Genomic DNA, 13,869 nt, shown 5'->3' on the forward strand with positions numbered 1-13,869 from the left:
GAAGAGCTATCATGGTTCTTGGTGGCCACATCACCTGTCTTTATTTTTCCTGTAATAGCAGCATTCCAATTTAGTGAAATAAAAGATAACAAAATTGTGTTTACTCATAATTACTCCTATTGAGTAAAGTAATAAACATTTCAGACTAATATCTACTCTAACAATTTGGTAGTAAATTTTCTTTAGATATTAGATATAAATATCTAAGTATGAATAATTTTAATGAACTAGACATAATATATGTAGCTTTTTTTTTTTTTTTTTTTTTTTTTGAGACACAGTCTCATTCTGTTACCCAGGCTGGTGTGAAATGGTGCAATCTCAGCTCACTGCAACCTCCGCCTCCCAGGAACAAGTGATTCTCCTGCCTCAGCCTGCCAAGTAGCTGGAATTATAGGCGTGTGCCACCATACCCAGCTAATTTTTTATTTTTAGTAGAGATGGGGTTACACGATGTTGGCCAGGCTGGTGTCAAACTCCTGACCTTAGGTAATTAACCTGCCTCAGTCTCTCATCTCAAAGTGCTAGAATTACAGGCGTGAGCCATTGCACCTGGCAATGTATGTAGCATTTTTAAAAACTGCAACTATACTTCAGTTAAAACACTTTATATTTCAAAAGTATAAATAGCAATATTAAAAAAAATCATTCAAAGTAAGCATTGTGGACTTATATTCATACTATTGTAGAAAATACTGTTTTTGGCTCATGCCGGTAACACCAGCACTTTGGGAGGCTGAGGTGGGTGGATCACCTGAGGTCAGGAGTTCGAGACCAGTCTGACCAACATGGCGAAATCCTGCCTCTACTAAAAATACAAAAAAGTAGCTGGGCATTGTGGTGCACGCCTGTAACCCCAGCCACTCGGGAGGCTGAGGCAGGAGAATTACTTGAACCCAGAAGGCAGTGATTGCAGTGAGCCGAGATTATACCACTGCACTCCAGCCTGGGCAACAGAGTGAGACTCTGTTTTAAAGAAAAAAAAAAACGGCCAGGCATGGTGGCTCATGTCTGTAATCCCATCACTTTGGGAGGCTGAGGTAGGCAGATCACCTGAGGTCAGGAGCTCAAGACCAGCCTGACCAATATGGAGAAACTGCATGTCTATTAAAAATACAAAATGAGCTGGGCCTGGTGGTGCATCCCTGTAATCCCAGCTACTCGGGAAGCTGAGACAGGAAAATTGCTTGGACCTGGGAGGCACTTTGCCTGAGCCAAGATCACACCATTGCACTCCATCCTGGACAACTCTGCCTCAAAAAAAAAAAAAAAAGTTTAATGTATATGAATGCAGGTTGCCTACAAACCCTATACATAACTATGCTAATTGTTCTGAAGTAATAAATAGAAAGCAAGGTACAACTACAGACTCCACTGTTTAGTTTACGCACTGAACTGTTCTTGCTTGTGCGGTATAAGTACTTCAGCCTGCAAATATCAGATGATTACCTTGGATAATCAGGTTTCTGTCAAAGAAACTTAGTATCTTTTAGTCTTTATCATTCTGTATTGCTAAATTTAATTCTATCTTTGTGCTAAGCTTCTGTGTGCTCTTAAAATGGACTTTTACTTAGTATCTTTTAGTCTTTATCATTCTGTATTGCTAAATTTAATTCTATCTTTGTGCTAAGCTTCTGTGTGCTCTTAAAATGGACTTTTATCTAAACAAATCTGTGTATAATTTAAAGGACTAAAAATGAAAAAAATAAACTCTTCAGAAGCAAAAACAAAGCAATAATTCTGAAGTACTACATAATCTGGACCTGAAAAAATGACTAAAGGTTTATTTAAATGTTAATCTGATTTACATATATTTCAAAAAAGCAGAGAAAAATCTACATATAACCTAAATTCCTTAAGAAAACAAAGAATATCAAAATATTTTTGAAACTTTTTATTATTTATTATACTTTAATTTCTGGGGTACATATGCATAATGTGCAGATTTATTACATGGGTATACATGTGCCATGGAGGTTTGCTGCACCCATCAACCCATCATTTACACCAGGTATTTCTCCTAATGCTGTCCCTCCCCTAGCCCCCCAACCCCCTTTTTGGAACTTTTTAAAGAGTTTTTGAACTGCTGGACATCAGAATTTTGCACTGTATACACTTGAAAAAATGTTTATGGGGGAAAAAGCAGAAGAGAGAAAGATGTTATAAAAAAATCCATGAGTGCACAAGACCAGTGCAACAGACTACAGAGCCCAGAAATAATGCCACCCTCCTACCATCATCAGATTTTTGGCAAAGCTGACAAGAATAATGTGGGAAGGTTTCTCCATTTAATAAATGGTGCTGGAATAACTTGCTAGCACTATGTAGAAGACTGAAACTGGACCCCTTCATTACACCATAGACAAAAATCAACTCAAGATAAATTAAAGACTTAAATGAAAAACTAGAAATTATAAGAAACCTTGCAAGACAACCTAGGAAATACCATTCTAGACATAGAAACTGGCAAAAAGTTCATAAGCTACCAAAAGCAATTGCAACAAAAGCAAAAATTGACAAATGGGACCTATTTAAACTAAAGAGCTTCTTCACAGCAAAGGAAACTATCAACAGAGTAAACAGACAACTTACAGAATAAAAAAAAATATATTTGCAAACTTTGCCTCTGACAAAGATCTAATATCCAGAATTTATTAAGAACTTAGACAAGTTTACAAGAAAAAAAAAATCTCCTTAAAAAGTAGGCCAAAAAAACATGAACAGACGCTTTTCAAAAGAACATATACATGTGGCTAGCAAGCATATGGGGAAAAAATGCTCATCACTAATGATTAGAGAAATTAAAAGAGAAACCACAATGAGATACCACCTCACACCAGTCAGAATGGCTATTTTTAAAAAGTCAAAAAATAACAGATGCTGGCAAGGTTGCAGAGAAAAGGGAATGCTTATACTCTACCTCATAATTGGATATATACCCAAAGAAATATAAATTATTGTATTATAAAGATACATTCATATGTATATTCATTGCAGCACTATTCACAATAGCAAAGACATGGACAGGCCTATCAATGGGAGACTGGAAAAAGAAAATATGCTATGGTCAGATGCGGTGGCTCATGCCTGTAATCCCAGCACTTTGGGAGGATGTGACAGGTGGCTTGCCTGATCTTAGAAGTTTAACACCAACCTGGGCAACATGGCAAAATCCTGTCTCCACAGAAAATACAAAGAGAAAAATTGGCCAGGCATGGTAACACAGGCATGTAGATCCAGCTACTTGAAAGGATGAGGTAGGAAAGAATTGCTTGAACCTGGGAGGTTGAGGCTAAATAAGGCTGTATCACACCACAGTACTCTAGCCTGGGCAATAAGTGACACCCTGCCTCCAAAATTAAAATAAAATAAAACAAAATAAAAGATGTAGTAAAAACAAAATATGGTACATAAACATCATGGAATAATCTGTGGCCATTTAAAAACAAATGATCACGTCCTTTGTAATAACATCAATAAAGCTGCAGACCATTATTTCAGAAAACTAATGCAGAAACAGAAAAACAAATGCGTATTATTTACAAGTAAAAGCTAAATAATATGAATACACAAACACAAAAAGGGGAACAACAGACACTGAGGCCTAGTTGAGGGTGGACAGTGGAAGGACTAAGAGGATCAGAGAACATACCTCTTTGATGCTATCCTTAGTATCTCAGTGACAAAATAATCTGCACACCAAACCCCCATGACATAATTTTTGCTGTATAACAAACCCACATGTGTAGCCTGAACCAAAAATAAAAGCTAAAAGAAAAAGAAAAACCTCTGGGTGGGAGACAGTGCAATGTAGGTGAAAGGACTGATCTTTGCTACAGATAGTGACCCAGGTGGGGCTATACTGTGATTTATTTCTGTGTGCATGCAGGCAGATGAGATTATGAACAGGTGGTCCAAATCCTAGGTTGGTGGAGAAAAAAGTTTGCTGCTGCAGATTCAGTGTCTGGGGGTGGGGAAATGCCAGAATTGTAGACACTGTGGGCTCTTGGCAAGAAACACTAGGATCAAAAATGCCGTGGTGCAGTTCCTGAGGGTTGTGCCTATGCCTGGGAAGAGTGTGGACATGTCAATGTCTAGTGTGTGTGTTTGTGAGTGGGTGGGAATCCTGTGGTGGCAGATGCGGGAGAAGGGAGTCTGTCATCAGAGCTCCTTCCTCTTAAGTTTGCAGTCTTCTGTCACCCTGGGAGAAGAACTAGAATCACAGGACAATGGGCAGTGTGACAGCCTGTGTACGGAGGCTCCCATTCCCAGACACCCAGAGTTTTATTCCAGGCCACGCCTCCATGATATTTTTTTTCTGGCACCAAATCTGTAGTGTGCTGCACATCAAACAATTCTCCAACAACAACTGCTGTCTAACATTTGAATTCTGACACCACCCAGAGTCAGCACAGACCCTGATTCAGGGCTGGGTCCCACAACATTGTCCTCACTGCAGATGCCAGTCACAAACCCCTTGGGTCCATTTATGCTTCTGAGCTACTATTTAAAAACCGGGAACTCCCATAACTTCCCTGAAGTTCAATAATTTGGTAGAGCTACTCTCAGAACTCAGCAAAACACTGCAGTTATGTTTACTGGCTTCATATATAAGATGCAGACCAGGAAAAGCCAAATGGAAGAAATGCATAGAACAAAGAAAAGAGATGGGGAAAGATGAAACACATAGATAATCCTGAAAAATATATATATATATATATATTTTTTTTTTTTTTTTTTTTTTTTTTTTTTGAGGCGGAGTCTCGCTCTGTCGCCCGGACTGGAGTGCAGTGGCCGGATCTCAGCTCACTGCAAGCTCTGCCTCCCGGGTTTATGCCATTCTCCTGCCTCAGCCTCCGGAGTAGCTGGGACTACAGGCGCCCGCCACCTCGCCCGGCTAGTTTTTTTGTATTTTTTTAGTAGAGACGGGGTTTCACCGTGTTAGCCAGGATGGTCTCGATCTCCTGACCTCGTGATCCACCCGTCTTGGCCTCCCAAAGTGCTGGGATTACAGGCTTGAGCCACCGCGCCCGGCCCTGAAAAATATTTATGATTAATAAAATTCTCCAAGTTTTGTGTACTCCGGGTACAGTTTATGGAAAGAAACACCCTTCCCATTATGACTTAGATGGTGCTGTCTTTTCTTATCTATCACACAGCCAGACACACACTCTGCACATTTTCTCCTTTTTCCCATTAAAAAAAAAAAAATCAGTTAAATTTGTCTTCAGTGATTAAAATAAAATCTTTTCTCTTTTTAGCCAGAGTCTCACTCTGTTGCCCAAGCTGGAGTGCAGTGGTACGATCTCGTCTTACTGCAACCTGCGCCTCCCAGGTTCAAGCAATTCTCCTGCCTCAGTCTCCCAAGTAGCTGGGATTACAGGTGCCCACCACGCCAGGCTAATTTTTGTTATTTTGGGGTTTTTTTTGAGACGGAGTTTTGCTCTTGTTGCCAAGGCTGAAGTGCAATGGCATGAACTTGGCTCACTGCAACCTCTGCCTCCCAGGTTCAAACGATTCTCCTGCCTCACCCTCCCATAGCTGGGATTACAGGCATGCACTACCACACCTGGCTAATTTTTTGGATTTTAAGTAGGGATGGGGGTTTCTCCATGTTGGTGAGGCTGGTCTTGAACTCCCAACCTCAGGTGACTCGCCCACCTCGTCCTCCCAATACTTTTTGTATTTTCAGTACAGACGTTCACCATGTTGGCCAAGCTGGTCTCGAACTCCTGACCTCGGGTGATATGCCTGCTTCGGCCTCTCAAAATGTTGGGATTACAGGCGTGAGCCACCGCGCCCAGTTTAAAATGAAATTTTTTTTTCTTTTTTGTTTTTTTGAGACGGAGTCTTGCTCTGTCACCCAGGATGGAGTGCAGTGGCCGGATCTCAGCTCACTGCAAGCTCCGCCTCCCGGGTTTACGCCATTCTCCTGCCTCAGCCTCCCGAGTAGCTGGGACTACAGGCACCCGCCACCTCGCCCGGCTAGTTTTTTTGTATTTTTTAGTAGAGACGGGGTTTCACCATGTTAACCAGGATGGTGTTGATCTCCTGACCTCGTGATCCGCCCGTCTCGGCCTCCCAAAGTGCTGGGATTATAGGCTTGAGCCACCGCGCCCGGCCTAAATATTTCTTAATCAAACTTTACTTAAGTTTATCTCCCTCCCTCAGGCTCCTGACCCTCAGGTCTGAGTCAACATACAACAGCATTTTACGTCCCTCCTAAGAACATGCTGATTTCAGAGTAAGGCCTTCTCTTTTCTATAACTTGACTTTTTCACCCTCTCATTCCCCTCCCACCTCCTGTCTAATCTTGTTTGCTCCTCCCTAGGAAAGAAAGCCCTTTTCTGCCCAAATTTTTCAAGCCATAAAGATCTTATAATTAGGCCAGTCGCAGTCTAATTATAACCTAGGAGTCACTAGGTCCAAGCTTTAATTTCCATGTCAGAGTTATTCACTTGGAAAAATGGCTTGCAAAAATTGAGTGTTTGAAAAACTCAGTCAAATTACTCATTTACAGTGTTTATATAAAGGAAGGAAATTTTAAGGTGCTAACTTTTTTTTTTTTTTTTTTTGAGATGGAGTCTTGCTCTGTCTCCCAGGCTACAGTGCTATGGCATGATCTCAGCTCACCGCAACCTCCACCTCCCCAGTTCAAGCGATTCTCCTGCCTCAGCCTTCCAAGTAGCTAGGACTACTGGCATGTGCCACCAAACCGGGCTAATCTTTGTATTTTTAGTAGAGATGGGGTTTCACCTTGTTGGGCAGGCTGGTCTCAAACTCCTGACCTCAAGTGATCCAGCCGCTTCAGCTCCCCAAAGTGCTGGGATTATAGGTGTGAGCCATTGCACTTAAAGTGCTTGTATTTTATACTTTCATAAGAAAAGCAAATATGTCTACTTCTTTATTTCTATTAAAAAATAATGTAATTAAACATTAATCATATGGGAACATTTGTAGAAGGTACCACATTTCAGCCAGGTGTGATGGCTTATGCCTGTAATCCCAGCACTTTGGGAGGCTGACTGGGGCGGATCACCTGAGGTCAGGAGCTCGAGACCAGTCTGGCCAACATGGTGAAACCCCGTCTCTACTAAAAATACAAAAAGTAGCCACGTGTGGGGGCATGCACCTGTAATATCAGCTATTAGGGAGGCAGAGGCAGGACAATGGCTTGAACCCAGGAGGCAGAGGTTGCAGTGAGCCGAAATTGCACCATTGCCCTCCATCGTGGGTGACAGAGCAAGACTCCAACAAAAAAAAAAAGGAGGTACCACATTTCATCACATATAATTTAGCATTAAACTCAGAAATCAAGACAACAGGATATAGAACCGAGATATTCACTGTCACAAATTTACCCTGCAAAAGGAGAAACTGATACTTTTTTTTTTGAGAGGGAGTCTCGCTGTGTCGCCCAGGCTGGAGTGCAGTGGCCGGAACTCAGCTCACTGCAAGCTCCGCCTCCCGGGTTCACGTCATTCTCCTGCCTCAGCCTCCTGAGTAGCTGGGACTACAGGTGCCCACCACCTCGCCCGGCTAGTTTTTTGTATTTTTTAGTAGAGACGGGGTTTCACCGGGATAGCCAGGATGGTCTCGATCTCCTGACCTTGTGATCCGCCCGTCTCGGCCTCCCAAAGTGCTGGGATTACAGAGAAACTGATATTTTGATCAATCTATGTAACTCATCAATTATCTACTACATTTTCCTGTGGAAACCTATTTCTTATCTATAGTCAAAATGGAAGAGAGATTTTCCCTATTTCTTTCCTTGGTAGCTAGCATTCTTAAAGCTAAGGCTTGGAATTCTGTTTGAAGCCACTCAGCCATAAAAAACACACCTGAGAAAATTCCTAAACTCACTCTGAGAAATAAAAAGGTAAATGAGAATTATTAACAAATGGAATATGTGATTAGATACTTATTTTTTGAAACTCATCTGTTTTATGTTCTTTATAAATATTTTCTTACTTTTCAAGCCCTAATAATAAAATGCAAATTACACTTAAAAACTGATGTCAGCTGGGTGCAGTGGCTCACACCTGTAATCCCAGCATTTTGGGAGGCCAAGGCCAGCAGATCACTTAAGACCAGAAGCTGGAGACCAGCCTAGTCCATCTCTACTAACAATACAAAAACTAGCTAGGTGCAGTGGTGCGCATCTGTAGTCCTAGCTACTCGGGAGGCTGAGGCATGAGAATCACTTGAACCCAGGAGGTGGAGGCTGCAGTGAGCTGAGATCAAGCCACTGCATTCCAGCCTGTGCAACACAGTGAGACTGTCTCAAAAAAATAAATAAATAAAAATAAAAGTAGTGAGGTCAAAATAAGGTTTAGCTGTGGCTCTCCCAATACTTGCAGGTCACATGGCCACAGAGGCTGGGTCTCTAAGCACAGGACACAAAACACAGAAGATAAACCTAGAGCTCCCGCTGCAGCGAGAAACAAAGGCCCCCAGACAGCATTCTCTTCGCTCCAGCTGCATACCTGATTGGACGGATTGAAATCTTTTCAAGGTACAGATCCAATCACCCACCCCATCCTGCTCCCTTACATGCTGAATAACCACCCTCCCAGGAGACACTGCGCTATGCCCCAGTGAGTGCACCAGGTGCATTTTACTTTGTAAGTTTTTACTCCATCTCACTGGGGTCAACTTTTTTGTCTTTTGGAGTGTTTTTTCACAAACTTTTCACTATTATTTTTTTCCACTATTTTTCTGTCCCCACCAAGAGAATCCAGGAAGCAGAAATTATTTGTTTTTCCCTCAATGCTAGCATCTGATCGGCTGACCAGCAATGTATCTCCAAGAAACGGAGCTAAGTTAGGTGAAGACAATCTTCATGTCTCAAGGTGTTAGCTTTAAAAAAAAAAAAGGGCACCAGGAGATGCCTTTCAGCCCCAAGGCTGCCACCTGCTCCCTTGAGAGGCTACACTCCATACTTAAGGTGGTTCTATGGGAGAAAATGACCAAAGAGCTAATAGTCACTAGACACTCTAGCAGACATAGCCATGGTGGGTATCTTGGTTTATCCCCAGAAAGTACTAAAACAGCCTAAGTGGAGTGGCACGATCTCAGCTCACTGCAACCTCCACCTCACGGGTTCAAGCGATTCTTCTACCCTAGCCTCTTAAGTAGCTAGGACTACAGGCGTGTGCCACCACGCCCAGTTAAGTTTTTGTATTTTTACTAGAGATAAGATTACACTGTGTTATACAAGGTGGTCTCCATCTTCTGACCTCGTGATCTGCCCACCTCAGCCTCCCAAAGTGCTGGGATTACAGGCGTGAGCCACTGCACCCGGCTTCAAAAGGGAAATCTTGACCCAAAAACATTTTGGTAAGTTCTCTGGTAAAATAAAAGAAAAAGAGGCACAGATATTTTTTACAATACAGTGTCAGGGGATTAGTCTGTGCCCTCTTCACATTGGAAATATTTACAAACAGAAAATCTTTTCAATATTGTTAGGCAATGCTTTTTAAAAAATGATTAATTGAGGAACATGGGGTACAGTTGAGGCCCTGCTTGGGACACATGTGAAAAATGCCAGGGACAATCAGTCCCCTGCGGGGTGTGAAAATAACTAAGTGGCAAGCAATTAGACTGAGGAGGGTCTAGTCCCCAGATTCCTACTTCTAAAACAAAAATCTAAACTCAAGTGCATTTTTTGGTAAATTACTACGTTAGGGGAAAAATTTTCAGGCTTAAACAACTATAAACTGCCAATTAAGCTCTGATTACATAACCAGGAAATTTCTCCCTTGATTGTGCAAATGAAGGAACTGTGTAAATATACCTAACCAATTATTGAATTTGTTTTCTTCATCATGCATTTTGTTTCATTTTATTTTTTGTCTGAGACGGAGTCTCTGTCGCCCAGGCTGGAGTGCAGTGGCAGGATCTCCACTCACTGCAACCTCCGCCTCCCAGGTTCAAGCGATTCTCCTGCTTCAGCCTTGCCAGTAGCTGGGATTACAGGCGCGTTGTCACCACGACCCCCTGATTTTTGTATATTTAATAGAGACAGGGTTTCACCATGTTGGTCAGGCTGGTCTTGACCTCGTGATCCTCCGGCCTCAGCCTCCCAAAGTGCTGGGATGGCCAGTCACTGCACCCGGCCATCAGGCATTTTATAAATGTCTTTTCTTCAAGCCCCTCCATGGACCACAAACTACAAACTATAGCTGGGTGCTCTACAATTCTTGAATCACTCTTTGATTAAATTATTTCATATTTTTGCAGTGACTCTCACAATCTTTTTTTTTTTTTTTCCAGACAGAATTGCTCTGTCGCCTAGGCTGGAGTGCAGTGGCGCGATCTGAGCTCACTGCAACCTGCGCCTCCCGGGTTCAAGCAATTCTATCACCTCTGCCTTTCCAGTAGCTGGGACTACAGACATTCGCCATCACACCCAGCTAATTTTTGTACTTTTAGTAGAGATGGGGTTTCCCCATTTTGGCCACACTGGTCTTCAACTCCTGACCTCACGTAATCCACCCGCCTCGACCTCCTGAAGTGCTGTGATTACAGGCGTGAGCTACCGCGCCCGGCCCCATAAATTTTTAATAGGAGAAAAGAGAAACTGTGAACCCTGACAGATATAATAGACTCCTCTTCAAAGGCCTTTCTTGTTCCTTGTTCTTAGGACCAACTTTTTTGTACCTCCTTCTACCTAGACACCCGCTCGGTAAGCAACCCAAACCGCCAGTTCCAATCTGCGACCCGCACCCCTTCCCTATTTGGAAAGTAGCCAATCAGATCAGCCTAGATTGTGAGGTCAGACCCCGGCCAATGGGGGAAAGACACAAAGACAATAACCGCGTTAGGGTTAAAATCCCCTTTCTAACTGGGAGGCCGAGGCGGGCGGATCAACTGAGTTCGGGAGTTCAAAACCAGCCTGACCAACATGGTGAAACCCCATCTCTACTAAAAATACAAATCAGCCGGGCGTGGTGACTGACACATGCCTGTAACCTCAGCAACTCCGGAGGCTGAAGCAGGAGAATCGCTTGAACCTGGGAGACAGAGGTTGCAGTGAGCCGAGATCGTGCCATTGCACTTCAGCCTGGGCAACCAGAGCAAAACTCCGCCTCAAAAAAAAAAAAAAAACCTTCCTTCCTTTCTTCGATGTGCTCTTGCGATCAGGATAGACGCGAGCAGCACCCTTCTTCGGAAGCAAATATGCCTTCCTGTGAAATTTTCTAAGTGCTGGGTGGTTTTTTGTTTTGTTTTGTTTTGCGGCACCGAGCGCTTGTTTCTAACGACCCCACGGACCAAAACTCTTCCCATTCATGAACCCGCACCCCGAGTCAGGATTCTCCCCTGACGACTCTCCCGTGGTCCTTGCACGATCTGGGAGAAACGCGGTGCTGCGGGTGCAGAGCTGCTGAAAGAGGGCTCCAGGCCAGGACACAGTCACTGTGCAGGGAAGAGACGGGCCCCCGGCTGTTACCGCAGCCGCCATCTTATGGCTGAAGGAGAGAGGCCGAGCGGGGCAAGGAGAACTCGGGCGGCAGATTGTGGAGCTGACTGTGAGGAGGCAGAGTCCCTCCAGAGCCACTTCCCACCAGTTTCAACCAGCCCCTCCCCTCTCTGGGGAGGTTGGACCCGGCACTCACCATTTCTAGGCTTCCAGAGGGTCCCGGCTTTTAGCTGTGGCTCTCCCAATACTTGCAGGTCACACGGCCACAGAGGCTGGGTCTCTATATGCACAGGACACACAACATAGAAGATAAACCTGGAGCTCCCGCTGCAGCGAGAAACAAAGGCCCCCATAAACCATTCTGTTCACTCCAGCTGCGTACCTGATTGGACGGTTTCCAGCCCAGCGTCCCTGATTGGATAACGCTTAAGGCCCCGCCCCCTCAGTCGCTGAGTAACAGAAGATATGATCACATACTGGGCTGGGTGAAGAAAGAGTGGCAACCTACGCTGCAGCCTTTTCTTTCTTTCGTGCTTTCTTTTCCCCTCGAGACGGAGTTTAGCTCTTGTTGCCCAGGCTAGAGTGCAATGGCACGATGTTGGCTCACTGCAACCTCCACCTCCCGGGTTCAAGCAATTCTCCTGCATGTAGCTGGGATTACAGGCATGCGCCACCACGTCCGTCTAATTTTTTGTACTTTTAGTAGAGACGGGGTTTCTCCATGTTGGTCGGGCTGGTCTTGAGCTCCCGATCTCGGGTGATCCGCCCGCCTCGGCCTCCCAAAGAGCTGGGATTACAGGCGTGAGCCACCGAGCCCGGCCTACCTGCAGCCTTTTCAAACAGGGCTTCCTCCCTGAGCTGAGCATCCCATACCAGAGCATGGGAAAATTCTATCTCGTATTCTGTCTCTTTTTGAATGTATTCAAAAGGTGAACAGAAGTACTTTGCTGCCATATTAATAATACATGAAATGTTTGTTCAAGAGAAAATCAACTTTTACTTTGGAAATAGTGTATTATCAATACTAAAGCTAATTTTAATAAGACCTTGTAAAGCCGGGTGCGGTGGCTCAGGCCTGTAGTCCCAGTACTTTGGGAGGCTGAGGCGGGCAGATCGAGACCATCCTGGCTAACACCGTCAAACCCTAAAAATACAAAAAATTAGCCGGGCGTGGTGGCATGCACCTGTGATCCCAGCTACTCAGGAGGCTGAGGCAGGAGAATTGCTTGAACCCGGGAGGCAGAGGTTGCCGTGAGCCAAGATTGCACCACTGCACTCAAGCCTGGTGACAATGTGAGACTGCGTCTCCAAAAATGAATAAATAAAACCGTATAAATAAACAAAATTTGTCATTTTTGACCTCTCGAGATTTACATATATAATTTGTAATCTCTTGTAATTTTTTAACTATTTATATTTTATTTATATCTACATTCTTTTTATTTTTTCAATTTGAAACAACCTTTAAGTAATTTCAAACTGTTATAGGAGGTAGAAAGAAATCATTTAGGGACAGGTGTGTTGGCTTACGCCTGTAATCCCAGCACTTTGGGAGGCCAAAGTGGGCAGACTACTTGAGGTCAGGAGTTAAAGACCAGCCTGGCCAACACGGTGAAACCCCATCTCTACTAAAAATACAAAAAATTAGCCGGGCGTGCTGGTGCACACCTGTAGTCCTAGCTACTCCGGAGGCTGAGGCAAGAGAATCGCTTGAAGCCAGGAGGCAGAGGTTGTATGGTAGTGCATGTCTGTAGTCCTAGCTACTCAGGAAACTGACGTGAAAGGATCACTTGAACCCAGGAGGCTGAGGCAACAGTGAGCCAAAATTATGCTACTGCACTCCAGCCTGGGTGATGGTAAGATCTTGTCTCAAAACAACAACAAATCAATTTTAAAAGACTAAAATTATACACTGTGTGTTTTCTAACAAAAACTGAATAAAACTAGGACTTAAAAGCAAAAATCAAACTGGCAAATTCAAAAATATGTGAAAATAAAATACACTCTTCATCATATTCTTGCTCAGGGGTCAAAAAATTTCATTGTTCAAAGATGTCAATACAACCAACAGTTAAAAGCTACAGTATCAACACTGATAAAATAAAGTTGCATTATTTCCTTGAATGATACAAAAACATATTTTAAATATAATACTTAGACATAAACAAACTAACAAATTGTTTAGGAAAAATACAATAAAAAGACATGACATTGGTCTTGGCATTATTTTCTTAGATATGACATTAAATACATGAGCAACAAATAAAAGTTTAACTACATTAGACTTCAAAATTTCTGCACATCAAAAAAAAAATTCAAGAGTGACAACATCCCTTAGAAAACGGGTGAAAACATTTGTATATTATGTGTTAAAGGAGTTAATATTCAAAATATATAAACAACTCTTTAAACAGTAAAGTTGAATAACTCAATTTAGAAATGGATAA

The 13,869-nt window shown here is 43.1% G+C and overlaps 1 protein-coding gene across 1 annotated transcript in view; it reads right to left on the minus strand.

Annotated features, from left to right (window-relative positions):
* Positions 1-11,780, minus strand: part of LOC111554384 (zinc finger protein 253) — a 37,002-nt gene extending 25,222 nt beyond the window's left edge. The window contains 1 exon segment of the mRNA XM_023229900.3: positions 11,619-11,780. Coding sequence (XP_023085668.3) covers positions 11,619-11,621 — 3 coding nt within the window. The 5' untranslated portion in view covers positions 11,622-11,780.
* Positions 11,781-13,869: the final 2,089 nt, after the last annotated feature.

The sequence above is a fragment of the Piliocolobus tephrosceles genome, chromosome 21 (assembly GCF_002776525.5).
Source record: "Piliocolobus tephrosceles isolate RC106 chromosome 21, ASM277652v3, whole genome shotgun sequence".
Lineage (NCBI taxonomy): Eukaryota > Metazoa > Chordata > Mammalia > Primates > Cercopithecidae > Piliocolobus > Piliocolobus tephrosceles.